Below are 14,354 nucleotides of genomic sequence, written 5' to 3'. Positions count from 1 at the left end.
CGGCAACATCTGAATACATTTTCTGAAATGAGTAGGTGAAGTTATCACTCACTTCTGAGGGGGAAAAATCACCACTTACACACAACTGATGTTACCAGCTTTGTGCAGGGAAGCTGGAAGTATCAAAGGAAGCACCAAAAATCTTAAAAAAAATCCTGGTTTCAGTCACCACAGAGAGATGTGCTCTATATTTTGGGATAATAAACTGAAATAAAATGTTGTATTATTGGTTTAATACATGACATATTATTTTGTTCTTTAGTTCCACTATCTTGATATTGTACACACATTTGACTAGATGCCTAAAGAAAGTGCACAAGGCTGCCAGCTTGATAAATAGGAAAACTTATAAAAGACAATCGGAAGGATCATCAAATCTCATAGAAAGAATGGATTAAAACTTCTTTTACCGAAGTTAGGATGACCAAATTGTCACAGATACCAATGGCAGTAGAGTAAATTTGATGATTTGGTGTGATTAAACAACTTAGAGATCCAGAACTTTCTTCAAGGATGGAAGTTGGAGACCTGTAATCATTGATCAATCTCCTGAAAAGCACATCCAAAATCCAAGCAGAAAAACCTTTCCTTGCTGCTGAAGAATTACTAAACTGACAAGATCAGTAGAGGCAGTATCATTTACCAAATGTGAATTTCCAATGCAGATAAGGGTATGGAAGAAGTGGTTTAAAAGGTGGAAAAACCCATTAGAGGTTGCTGCTGGCTGGAAACCAATGATAAAAGCAAACACAGTTTCCATCTGAAAACAATTTAATTTAAAACACCTGACTCTTGACGGACTATTGATTAGTTAAGCACTCTCAACTACAGCAGACTACTTTTTGTTGGGTTTATTCCAGAATGCTTGCCAAGTCCTGGTTATGCAAAAATTATCCAGTTTGGAAGGACACGAGTACATCACAGCTCTGTAGGATTTGTAATGTGAATTAGGCTATTAATCCATCAAATCCAGTTGCTTGCTGGTGATGATAACTAATTCCTGAGATTTCGAAAATGTAGAAAAATAGAAGAAAACTAAGCTACCAAGAACCCAACATAATCATGAGCACCTAACCAGTTGTATAGTCACCAACATATTTATTTGTTTAGATTTATAAATGATAGAAGTTGAATCAGCATTAAAGAGTTTTCATAACGTAAAACTCACAATGTCAGAGTACAAATTCTGAAATACTCCTGACCAAATACAAATAAAAGTGGCCCAAATGGAAAAGGAAAAAAATAACAAAAATTACGAAAACAATTTTTGAGTAAGCTAACAGTAGAGGTGTTCTCCAAAGGGATGGAAAAAAAAAGTAGAAGTTTGCTATTGCACATTCTGATAAGAGATAATGTCACATTCTAAAAAATATCACACATACATGTGCAAAACAAGTGACAGTGGTGTCCATGCAGACCTTGCTGCATCTCATCTTATTGAGAATATTTCAGGGCTCATATCACTTTTAAAAATGGTCACATCTCAGAGAACACCCCCAGGCTTCACATTTTCTAATATATTCAATAGCTGGTATTAAATAATATACCAAGAAAAGATATCCTTCAGAACACAAAAGCACATGTTTCTCCCTCAAAACCCTCAGACTATTTTATGTAAGCTTTATGTAAATTTTAGATGTTTCTCAAGTTTACTTTTCAATCTAGATTCTGAAGCATATGGAAAGCAGTTCTTATATGTAGCACTGAATTTCTCCATAAAAAATACTAAGAGAAATGCAAAACAAGTGGCAAACACAAAATGCAGTTGTTTGCAACTACTTCGCACATTCATTGCAAATATCTGAATAAAATCTTTTAATCACTTTGTTAAATATGCATCGTGGTGGGGTTTTTTTTAGTAGTCTAATTGTACTCAAATGTGCCTCTGATATTCTGGACAGGAACAGTGAAATCAAAGTACTGAAAGTTGTCCATATAAAAAATCATAAACAAACCACTGTACCACTCTGGTATTAGCCAAATACTGGGAAGAGAAAATAAAGAACATGTTCCAAATGTTTTGCTTTTTATGTGCTTCTAATAAGGCATAATATGAAGTCTCTTATTTACTTCCACAGATTTCATGGAAATTGAATATATGATATCAGTGGCAAATAACAGTATTGTGATTCTTTTGCAGAGGCACAGTCTACAGCACTACTTGTATTTGGAAAAAATTCTAATATCATGTCTGAAGTTTCACATTTTTCTCAGCCATCAGTGTGCTGATGTAAACCCAAGCTCAAGGAAAAAACCACACAAAATCACAAAACTCATGCAATTTCTAACACTGTAGATAAGTATGTATTAGAAGACATATATAATATACCTGGATAAGTACAACATCATCTTTAAAAAAATAACATGGCAACCATATAGGGTTCCCTCTTGAAACACTTAATCTGCATCAATGCAAAGTTCACCTTGACTTGAATGGCAAATTAATGTGAAAGATTAATGCAGAAAATTACAACTGCACAAATTTAGGATTAATATTAAACCACAATTGGATTTTACCAGGTTTTTTTCCTACAGTAAAATTTTACTTTTTTGCTCTAGAAGGGAAACACTAAAAAATGTAGAAGACTAATAGTAAGATTTCACTGCTTAGTATATAGCTATTATTTTAATAAACTAAAATGAAAATTTGAACCAACAAAATGAAGATTGCTGTGGGGATCACACTTGAAAATAGTATTTCTCCCTGCAGTAGCAGAAATGAGTCTTCCTTAGTTATTTGTCTCATCATTTACCCACTTGCTTGTTGCCCAGCAACTACCATGAAGAAACTACAGTTCTTAGCCATTCTCATTTTAATCTTGAAAGCAGATTAAAATTACTATGTAAGTAGTCTCTTTCTGGTGAGATATTGAAATATTTCAGTTTCTATATCTGCAAAAAGGAAACCAAGTGACTGGAGAATCCAGTATCCCCACTCTGTCAAAGGTTCACTTTCTCTGCCCTTGTATCAACCCATTTACAGACCAACTATTTCAATATTATCAGGTACTTTGTAATATTCGAGCTATAGCAATAGAAGCAAACATCTGTCACTTACATTCTTGAATCATCCCACAGCACACAGTAGGGATTCAATGTGCCCTAGGAAGAAAACAAACAGACCTATTAGTTACCCATATGCAAAAAAAATTTGTCATGCTTGAACTAAAAATTTATTTGGGTCTTCTCCTTCAAGATCATCCTCATACTCTGATGAATTGATGCCACTGAAATGGTAAATCCTTAGGGTTAATATTTATAAGGTGTTTTGAAGACACTTGAACCTCAGAGCAGAGTATATGTGCATTCTCTGCTCAGATAAGGAAAGCATAAAGTTGTCTATTTGGTATATCCTAGTGGAAGTAAAAGATGAGATCTGTTAATCAGCTAAGAGACTTGACTGAACATTTCTGGTGTTTTTAGAGGGAGATCTTTAGAGCTCTTAGGAACTTGGATATCAAAATCAGTAACGAATTTAAACATTTTAAGCACATGTTGGGCAAAATGTCTTGAGGTTGTGATTTCAGATTCACACATTCCACATACAGTGTCCAAAGGTTTTACCAATTAGGTCCTAAATCAGCAGAGTTTTTTGCTCAAAACATTTTTTTTGCTTGTGGTTGAGCTTTACAATATCAGCTCCCATCTTGTCAGAGTTTGTGGAAGATTTCTCTGATTTGATTTAGAACAGAAAGGGAATCTAGGTTTTTATTACAGATCACTAAACTATGGAAAAAAAATTGGGAAATTAAAAAAATCTATAAAATTATACATGTTTATTTTGTTGCCTAGGAAGTGTAGAGACAAAATTAAAATTCACTCAAATTGACTTACAAGTACTTAGAAGTGCTAAACTATATTCTTGTTCACTATAAGCATTAGATATTCCCAGGAGTCAAAACTACATTAAAAAACCATAAAATATAAAATAAAGATGTATTTTTAAAAATTGCAAGTGATTTGAAGAAACAGGTGGAGTTCATTATTTTTGGATCTCAATGCAGGAGAACAGTGTAGATGCAGTAGATATAAAGGTACTTTCATATAAACAAAGTACACCTTAATATTTTACTCTCAAAAATTATTTATTTATAGAAAAACATGGCAATGTATAAGGTAAAAATCAATTAAATATTTAAATTATTCCATCTACCACTTTATCAAAGATAAAAAAGGTCCTCCTGGAGATGCTTGTGAGAGAGGCATTTAGGGAATTTTCGAGCCTCTACTTCAGTATTTTGCTGACTGCATTGAATTTTATGAGTAGAGTATAAATATTTAAAATCAACATATACTTATGGCACTTTATATTTACATAGCACTGTACAAACATAAATAAAGGATGCTCCATCCCTTGAAGTATTTATAATACAAAGAAGAGGAAGGTGAAGAAGGCACAGGATAAAGCAGTGGACAATAGGCCAATTGAGATTCAGAGACCAGATCCTGCATCACTTGCCAGGAGTTTTCAGATACATTGATGGACTAAGAGATAGAAGGATAAGAATTAAGAACGAAAGAATACCAATGCAGAATTAAATTTTTCTTTAAAATGTCATTTTATAAAGAGTAATAATTTGTATAGTAAGTCTAACTGAAGAAGTTTTACTTAAAATCTGATACAGCTATATGAATATTAAAAACATTCTTCCATAACTGCACCATAATAAGGCTTTGCATCTTTCAGATCTAAGACTTGTCTTTCCCAGCAGTGGACATCATACAGCTTATGCTTGCCATTCCCACAGTGCAAATAGAATGGGTACAATAACATTTTCAGAAAAAAAAAGTCCATTATAAAGAAATCTAAAAAATGGAGGGGAATAAAAACCTTTGCAGATAGCTGAAACACAATAAAAATGCTGTCAGATCACACATTTTGCTCTCTTTGAAATATATTCAAATGAAAAGAGTTTGTTTGGCCATTGCAGTCACTAATGAGTGATTAGGCAGAAACAGGGGAAGCAGGATAAATAATACCCCTGTTCCACAAGAAAGTCTTGTGGGAGGGTTTGTTACACCAGAACTGGCAGCTTGCAAGGGCACAGAACCCTTTCAGAACTTCTTCCTCTTTTGATACTTGATCAAATACTCTACAAGCACGGCAGGGACCACAAAGAGCCTGTTTCTCTATTTGCTTCTTCGCCTTTAATCTGTTGCTCCCTTTTTCACAGCCTTTCTGGGGTACCCCTTGGCAATGCTGCACTGCTGTTGTAGAGCTGCCTCCAACAGCTAGGCTCTCTGTGAGGGCAGTGCTCCCACCAGCTAATTACTCAGCTGCAGCTAAGAATGCAGCTACTGTGCTCATTAGCATTTACAACTGCTTAGCATTGATTTATACACTACAGTACATTACTTGGATATCTCAAAAATGGGCATATGGGTGTGAGTGTGCATGTGTATGTATCTCTCTCTGGCATATAAAACTGAACTTTTGAGATGTGATTGGCAAGTTTGACAGCTACCCAGCACTGTGCCAACTGTGTTGTGTAGCCAGGGTTTTCAGTTGTACTGAAAGCTTCATGTCCTATGCTACTGCTGGCTGGTTATTCTATGGCCCTGGAGTAAACTTCTCTGCTGTCAGAAGGTTGAATCTCATACTCCCTCTAGAGCAAACAAAATTCTGTTTGAGTTGCTCATTTTTTTAAAAGATTGCTTTAATTAAAGTGTACCTTTAATTAACTACTGGAAAAATGTGGCCATGTTCCTCTATATGTTCACAGTTTATAAGACCAAATCTGTTCTCAAAATAACAGATCCCAGAATATTCTGAACTGAAAGGGATCCACAAGGATCCTCAAGCCCAACTCTTAAGTGAATGGCCATAGGGAGGTTGAACCCACAATCTTGGTGCTCATTGTTATTAGCTCAGTGCTCTAACCAACTGAGCAATGATGTATTGCAACCCACATTCCACTCTGGTCAGCTCTCTGTTATATTTTTATTTACTTACAAATCCAAATACCATGCAATATATTTCAAACAGCACATGCAATTGGGATTTGTACTTCCCCCAAAAGATAATCCTGCAGTTTTATTAATAAAGTGGATAAAAAATGAAGAAATTACTATAAATATTGAATAAATTGGTATTTTAAGCCTGATTTTAATTAGCTGTATTAATTCTTGGTAAATGATCCATTTATCTATCATTTTCATGTCTTATTTACTTAATTTAATCAGTAGATAAGGAGGTGAAAGAAAAAATATGTGTATATACTCCTATGTACTAGTAGGCATGCTCTACAAAATACTTAAAATATCATTAAATCAATTTGCAAACAAGCTGTTCTGAATAAATGAACAGCATTTCAAAGAACAAAGATTTGGAAAGAACAAATACAACACTGACATAGTAAAAAATCAGATGAAAAAGAACATATCTTATTTTGTCTTTAATAATTAATCTATTTAACTAACATAACATTTAATCTGTGAGCCATTAATGCATGAGGTTAAAATATTAAAGATATATTAACAATGGTTTTATCTAGCTCATTCTATGGTAATATATTATAATATAATTAATCCTTATTTTCAGCAGAGAAAATTATAGCAAAGAATTAGATTCAGTCTAAAGGAATACTGAGATTTACAAAATATTATTTCTGTGAATCTACAGCCCTATTTCTTTAAACCACAGTCCCATTATGAAGGCTAAGTCTTGAACACAAATGACCAAAGTTTAACGATACTAAAATTATACGACTGATTTGTATTCACAGATTTTCTGGAGCAATATATTGGCATTGTATCTGCCAATCCAACTTGTATATTCAGGTGGATTAAGATCCTACTTAAATATAGTATGTATCAAAATTGATCAAAGCACTGGATGCTTCTCTAGATTATATTATAGGATAAAAAACTGAACAAAAAAAAGAGAAATTATCTGATATGTATTGGAAAGGTTATTATCTTTTTGTATTGTCAAGACATGAGCTCATACAATATTAATTAATATTCCATTACTGAATGGTTGCCAAAGCAAGGTGACAATCAGCATGCCTAATCTGATCTTTTGTAACAATGAAGTTTAATTTCCAAGTTCTTCAAACTTGGCAAAAACTTGCTCTGTAAATTAATCAAAGGGACTGATAAAAAAAAGATGAAAAAGAAAGCCCACTCTAAGAATTTTGTAGGATTTCATCTTCTGGGGTTAGCAGTTCAAACTTTTATTAGTCTAGTCTTGCCTGTGTTGTCCTTGTTTTATTAGCTTGTGTTTGGTCTAGAAGTATGTTCAATGCTGATAAATTGCTTAGCAGTATTATATTCTTACATGATTTTAAAACTTCTTTTCTTGCATGTGACCAAATTAATGAGATTTTTTTTTCTTACCTGTTACCCCATGTGCCACCTTACCTGTTACCTTTGCAAGTAGTGCTTTCAGTTTCAAAATATGTCATATTCTGCAATTTGTGTAATAGCACCCCAATCATTAAAATCTAGCACTGAAAACTACTACAAATTCTTCTTAATAATGATCATAATAAAATAAGTATTCTATTTCAAAGGTGATTGATTTTCCCCCTCATATATAGGATTAATTTGTGTTTACTTCAGCAAACACTGTAATATTTTTAGTGAAATACCTGACAGAAACAAGTTATGTTAAAGATTGAGATTTTGTCATAATATATATGATGTAATTTAGGTTTGAATGAAAATAAAACAGAACATGATATCTTTATGTCCTAAAACATCTTATAAAAAAATTGAAACAGAAAACTATAAAACCCCAAATTGACAAAATTCTTCATCAATACACTTTTAATGTTGTTGAAAGGCAAGGAGTTAGCTCAGTTCATGTTCCTACATTCCTTTTTTTCTGCCAAGCTTTCACTGAGATGTTCTTTGCACTGGTATTTTTCTGGGAACCAAATGGCAGGTCATAATGAGCACTGATTGCAAAATAGTTTTTTCTTAACCTTGAGTAAAATGTTGATGAAAGATGTAGAGTTCGAAAAGTTTTCTTCATACTTTTGGCCAGACTCACTACTTCGATTTTGCTACTGACTGAAGTATTTGGATCTTCTCTGGCTGAATTGTATCTGTATGAACACCTGAGTAACTTCTTTTAGCTTAAAAATTACAGCTTTAAAAATTCTTGCATAACGATATTATTTGCAAAAGCCTGAGTAGCTGTCTCTTCTAACTGACTCTTTATGACTTTATAAAAAGAAAACTCTAGCTCTCAAGAACATAAACAGAGAGAGTTTATATATTGTGACTTCACATAAATTACCCCCATGCTGGTTATTTAACATTATTTTGCCAGTATTATATATGAAAAAATTGAACACAAAAGATATATTTTATTCTCCCTGTGAGCACTGGGAGACTGCTAAAAACAGAAAGAAAAAAAATCTTTATATTTTTCATATATTTGGAATTAAAGAACTTTTTTCATATTTGGGACTAAAGCCTGAAAAGTATAGAATTTAAATAATTGCACACAATATCTCAAGCATTTATGAGGACTGTAAGCTAAACTGGAACCAGAGCATTTTTGTAATCTGCTCCAATGGGTTAAATAACAACTGGCTTTTATAAAATAGTGAAAGAAAGGAAGAACTTCTGTAGCTCTATGACCTATGCAGGGATCAAAAGGTAAAGTAGTCAGTACAATAATGCATTTCCAATTGTAACTGTGAAAGCAATTATTGGAAACTATTCATTATAAATTGCTCTTTAACAAAAATCCTCAACATTCACAAAACAAGTTTTAATTTTGTTCTGTTTATATGCATGCATGAAACAAGTATACAAAACAATATTCCTTTCATTGATTATTACACTATTCCTGGGCTTGAATTTCAGAAGTTAAACTGTATTTTATTACCTAGTATTTAAAACAACACTAATTTTTTTCTCCAATGTGATCTGGAAAATACTCTTGTATAAACATATCAACTACCCTTGTACTTACATTAGACAGGTGGGCCAGTTCTATCTCCAGGAAAGAATCTGTGGTTTTAGGCTCAGGTCGTATAGTAACAACAATGATTTTTGAATTAACAACTGTAAAATTCCTGTAAGAATATGTAAAAAATGGAAAATGTAAGTGTTTGGAAGGTTAAATGAGACTTCTAATATTACATTTAAAGATTTTATCTGGTATTTTCTGTGACTTTACTTGACAATATTAAGGGAGAATATAATTTGTTTGAAAGTGGTGAAAACACTTATTTCTAACTGTACTCAACATGTCGATGACTGAAAAGCACCAAAGATGCAGAAGTGCAATTCCTTAAAGTACTATTTATTAATTAGAAGAATGCATTGATGACACAAACATTCTATGCATGTTTGAGTGTATCTCATCTACTTATTTCAACATACACCCACTAGATATGTTTTATAAAAGACAATAATTTTTCTTCCAAAGTGCTGTGCTGGGGTTTTTTTCTGACTGTTAATGGTAGGATTGTGAAGATGGATGAGTGCAATTGGAGACTGTACAGTTCTGTTGAATCTGTGCTCATGAAAAAAACATACCTGTTTCCAATTTTGAAAAAATTGTATTTGGTATATGAGTGGGCAACTCCATCACCTGAAATACTTTTTAGAATCTAAACCACAATTGTCCCCTGAGTGAAATCCTGCCAAAACCAACGAATTTTTTTCTCATACATGAGATTAGATTTGATCTTGCATTATTGTACCAGGTTATGCAAAATAATAACTTTCTATCAATTCTTCTAATACATCATCAATTTATTTTTTCATGTAAAATGTGGATTGCTGTGTATCATAGCAACCTTTCCAGGACAGAACTAGTAGTGCCAAGGTCATGCTAATACAGGCATAAAGACATGTTGACACGTTCATGCTGGAGATCCTTGCTTCTTGTGACCCCATCAGGTTTAGAATGACCAGCAGTTATCAGCCTGACTGTTTCTGGTGATCATTATGGTATTTACTTTGTGTGCAATGCTGCTTTCCACACCTCACAGAAATGTTATCAAAGAATGTTATCAAAGGATGTTATCAAAGAAGAAACTAAAGAGTTTAGATGTAATTATAATAGACAGTATAAATATTATTTTGCTTGTGTTGTTGTTTAATTGTCTGTTTTCTCTAGGGAGTTTGTATTTAGGAGAGAATTCCATTTTGCTGGATCATTGAAACAGGAATTGCCATGGCTACAGTAATAGAAGCTTAGCTTAGCAGGCATTTCATTCAACACAAGGAATGAAATTGTACTTTTGGGGCAAGATATGAGTTCTAGTCCAATTTTACTCAGCCAAATCACATAATGAAAATATAATGGAACTGATTTTCTATTTTACTTAATTCCTATTTCTTCCCTTCGGTTACACTTTTAAGTCTCACACACTTATTGACAAAAATGTATCTATCAAGCTAAAATTTAATGTTTTAGCTAATTAGTGCATTCTGTAGAGTTACAGTAGCTGAATATCTGTAATTATAAAATAACCAACTCCCCCCCCTCTAGACAAATAAAACTCCATATAAATAAAAAACTTGATTTTTCTAAAACATCATGAAAAGTGAAAATGGCACTTACTATGTATTCAGAGATTATGTCAGTTTTGGAAATTCATGGAAACTATTGTAACAACTGCTACTTCAGTACTCTTTTACAGTCAGTCCTTGTGATTGAAAAAAAATTTTCCTTGGTCTATCTCATTTTGGTGAAGTTCTGACAATTCTAGGGTGAGATCTGAAAGAACATCTAAGTGCCTAGTTTTTAAGTTCAGTACATTCATTTTACCTCGGTCTCATTAAAACTCTACAAATCCACTTAAAATCTCAAGAGCCCCTAGCAGACTGTTTCACAAGAAAATAAATATAACTGCCTATATTACTGTGAAATGAAAAGTGCATCCCTCATTGCTGTCCTGTCTGGGCTGAATGTCTATGTGCATATTCATGTTTAACTGCTTGGACAGTTCCTGGAAGAACACAACCAGTATTCTAAAGTATATTCTAAAGTACATTCTAAACTCACATAGCATATTAAGATGCATCTAAATTAAAGCTCAAAGCTTTGCAGTCAAAAAAATTTCAAAAATCTGAAAAAGCTCAAAACCACTGGTGCCAGTGCCATTCCTATCTCTGTTGAAGATCTTTTTTAAACAACAGCCCAGCTTTGAGAACAATTATCCAGTTAGACAGTTTTTACAAAATGTCCTTGGACATTTTTGCTTCAGTCCCTCTTAAGTTGTGAATAAAATAGAATGGAAATGATCTATCTCACACTTCCTGGGCAAGTGCATTATCTTACAGTTTTTTTATAGTGGAGAGTGACTTCACCATTAGCTCCTTTTCCTTCATCAAAAATAATCTAAAATTCAATTTTAACGAGAAATTAAGTTTTACAGGATGGTGCTCTGCTGACTGTCTGAAAAAATGCTCATCATGGTTAAGTTTTGAAATAAATTATTCAAAAACAATCTATTAAATTTCTTGGAAATGATGGCTGAATAAATCCTTGAAGATTCAAGATAGCAAAGTGATGGAGTAAAAGCTCAAGAAATGCTTTCAGAGCTGCTGTCCCCTGGAGCTCTTTTTCTGATCTCAGTCAATAATGTTATTAATAAAAGAGAGTTATTTTATTAAGCTGTTTTCCTACCAGGGTATAAATTTTAAGGGTACACTTTAATGTAAGGGAAATCACATTGATCCTATATAGTATGAAATTCATGTCTTCTTCTCTTTTTAGAATGAATCCATGTTACTTAAGAAAAATGAACTTATGAATAAGGCATGTAGCTATGCCAAGACAGCACGATCGAAGTTATAGATCAATATGTAAAAGTTGTATGCATTACAGAAAAATTACAGATGCTAAATCTGTAATGTGAAACAATAAAAGCCTGCATGAGGTACATCCTTAGCCTAACAAAGCTGACCCAAAGAAATTTAAGGACCTTTTTGGTTTTACAGCACATGAAGTTCAGGGTTAGGAATGATGTTTCAAATAGGGAAAGAGAACATTCCAGCAAAGAAAATTTTAGCAGGAAATTTAAGGTGGTTTTTTAAGTGATAGGAAAAAAACTTGATACAGCAAAATCATTGAATCTTTATTCTTATTTCTTAAAGGAAAATTTTAAAACTATCCTACATTATGGCAATATGTAATGTATTCCTTCAGAGTGCTCAAGAGAGAAATTATAGATAATATCTTTTAGATGAGTATTGTACTGAGAATCAATTTTCTGTGAACCTAACAATAACATAAGTGTGCTCAGGGGTGCAAGAGCTATGGAAATAATACACAGTCTAAAGTTCTGAAAATATTCGATATTTCAGTATCTGCTATTAAAAAATCTGTAAGACATTGCAAGAACAGTACAATGCAGCAAAATATATTAGGTAATAAAATCAGATGAAGTTTATTTACTTGTGCATGGAAAAAAACATTCTTCTATTTTTCATAAGGAAGAATTTTTTCTTTTTGTTTCCCTAAGCTCTTGCTTAAACACTCATGGCAAAAAATCTCTAAATGAAGATCTGAAAAGTACATGGCCATATTGATGCTTTCCTAGGACTGGCAGATTTTTCCTAAGGTCTACCAAAAAGAACTAACTCTAAAAAGCCAGTTGTCACTGGTTCTTTGAGTGTGGGGTAAAAAAAAAAACCTTTTACAAATATCTCTTCCCTCCTGGCTAGTTTCAGAAACTGGTACAACAATAGGAAGTGCTTAGTGACACTTCAGAAATGGATGAGATGTCATTTATATCATGCCTTAAGCACAGATGGCCCTTGCCAGCTCTTTCAGGCTTCCAGGTGTCCTCTCAGAACATCACTCTTCAAACTGTGCTCTGTCTCAGAGACATTTCTGTCCCTAATTTACAGCTCATCATTGCTCAGCATATTGAAACTTTCTTAGGAATCAGTTTTTAAATTTTCATAGGAATTAGCCTTTTTTTTTGTTTTTAGATAGATTGTGGCAAGAACCTCTTGCTTTTCCATTCTTTGTTTCAAATCCTGATGTTTTGGCTAAGCAAAGAAAAGAAAAGTGACCTGGTGGCTTCCCTATTACTATCTTTTCTAATTATTGTGAGTTCATTGGCAACTATTGTGACACAATCTGCATGTGTTTCTTTTACTGCAAAAGGGCACTAAAAGACCACTGGTGCACAGGATCATATAAAATAAGACAGTATTTACAGACAATGAAATTATCATAACTGATAATTAAAAAGAGGAGGTGAAATATTTCCAATTTTCTTTTGCTAAGGAAAAGAAACAATGAAACAAGAGGCCTTCCTGTATCTTTTTGCATGTGCATGGCACTCAAAGCTGATATGCTCCAGCTGTTCATCACATGCATGTCTTGCTTCTAAAACAGATCCTCTCTGTAGCTATGCTATCCATTCTGAATACAATTTGCATTTAAAATATATTCAGAAAACTTTTGCTAGAGATTTCTGTAAAGTAGAGCAGACAATTTTAGTATATCAAGTTATGATGTCATTACAAGACCATTTGTACTAACTGGACAAGGAGTAGACTGAAGCACAAGTGGACTGAGCATTAATGTACATATCACTGCATATACTTCTGATCAAACATTTCTGTAACTAAGTTTAATATGGTTACATAAAATATAAATTAAGCCAATTTGATGAAAAGGTTATTTCTATGATACAAGTAACTAAACATGAAAGAAAGATTAATACATGCATATACATTATAAATATAATGAAAAAAATATCCAGCAGTACTAATACATAAATAGTCATGACTTTCTGCTTTTATTCTCTTCTACAGTATATTTATTATCCTGAAATAGTTCAATTCATATTGTATGTATGAAATTCCTTACCTCAAAGTGGGCAAAATGAGTTCTAAATTTTTGTATAGCACTGCTCCAAGTACAAATACAGTTGATTCATCTAGTTCTGAAAAGAGTAAGGAGAAAGATTTTAAAACTCTCTTTCCCAAGCTTTCATCAGCATGAAAACTTCTGAATATCATTTATCTTTGCAATACTAGTTTTATTTTAAATAAACTATCATAATTTTTAATTATCTCCTAGAAGTCTGTCATAAAAATTTAGCACTGTCAAGAGCATATCAAAAGATTTAAACCATCAAAATTCACATTTTCAAAAAATCCATCATTGTATGCTGACATCCATTCTAGTTCATTTACATTTATAATTAAGCATTCTCAAAAGAATGTCTGGAAATTCTCTAATGTCAGAGTTCTGCACTGCAATGATATTTATAAATTGTATCTGAAGTTAGGCTATTTGCCTGTTGAGCTTCTTTGGTAAGAGTTATGCTGGAATGACTGCTGGAACACAGCAGCTTCAGGGGGTTCAGTAGAGCTGCACTTCAGCTCACCTCATATCAAACAGGTTAAATCTTGGGCATAAT

At 33.0% G+C, this 14,354-nt stretch overlaps 1 protein-coding gene across 6 annotated transcripts in view; it reads right to left on the bottom strand.

Moving 5' to 3' along the window:
• The window catches only part of ADGRB3 (adhesion G protein-coupled receptor B3), a 436,843-nt gene that overhangs the window by 170,235 nt on the left and 252,254 nt on the right, over window positions 1-14,354 (bottom strand). For all 6 annotated transcript variants that reach the window (XM_079298882.1, XM_079298884.1, XM_079298880.1 and 3 more), the window contains 3 exons: window positions 13,799-13,874; window positions 8,930-9,032; window positions 3,059-3,102 (listed from right to left, as the gene is read on the bottom strand). In XM_079298882.1, the coding sequence (XP_079155008.1) occupies window positions 3,059-3,102; window positions 8,930-9,032; window positions 13,799-13,874 (223 nt within the window). The remainder of the gene's footprint in view (window positions 1-3,058; window positions 3,103-8,929; window positions 9,033-13,798; window positions 13,875-14,354) is intronic.

This window comes from Erithacus rubecula (assembly GCF_903797595.1).
Source record: "Erithacus rubecula genome assembly, chromosome: 2".
NCBI lineage: Eukaryota > Metazoa > Chordata > Aves > Passeriformes > Muscicapidae > Erithacus > Erithacus rubecula.
The sequence above is the reverse complement of the archived record's forward strand: the minus strand, read 5'-3'. Positions and strand labels throughout refer to the sequence as shown.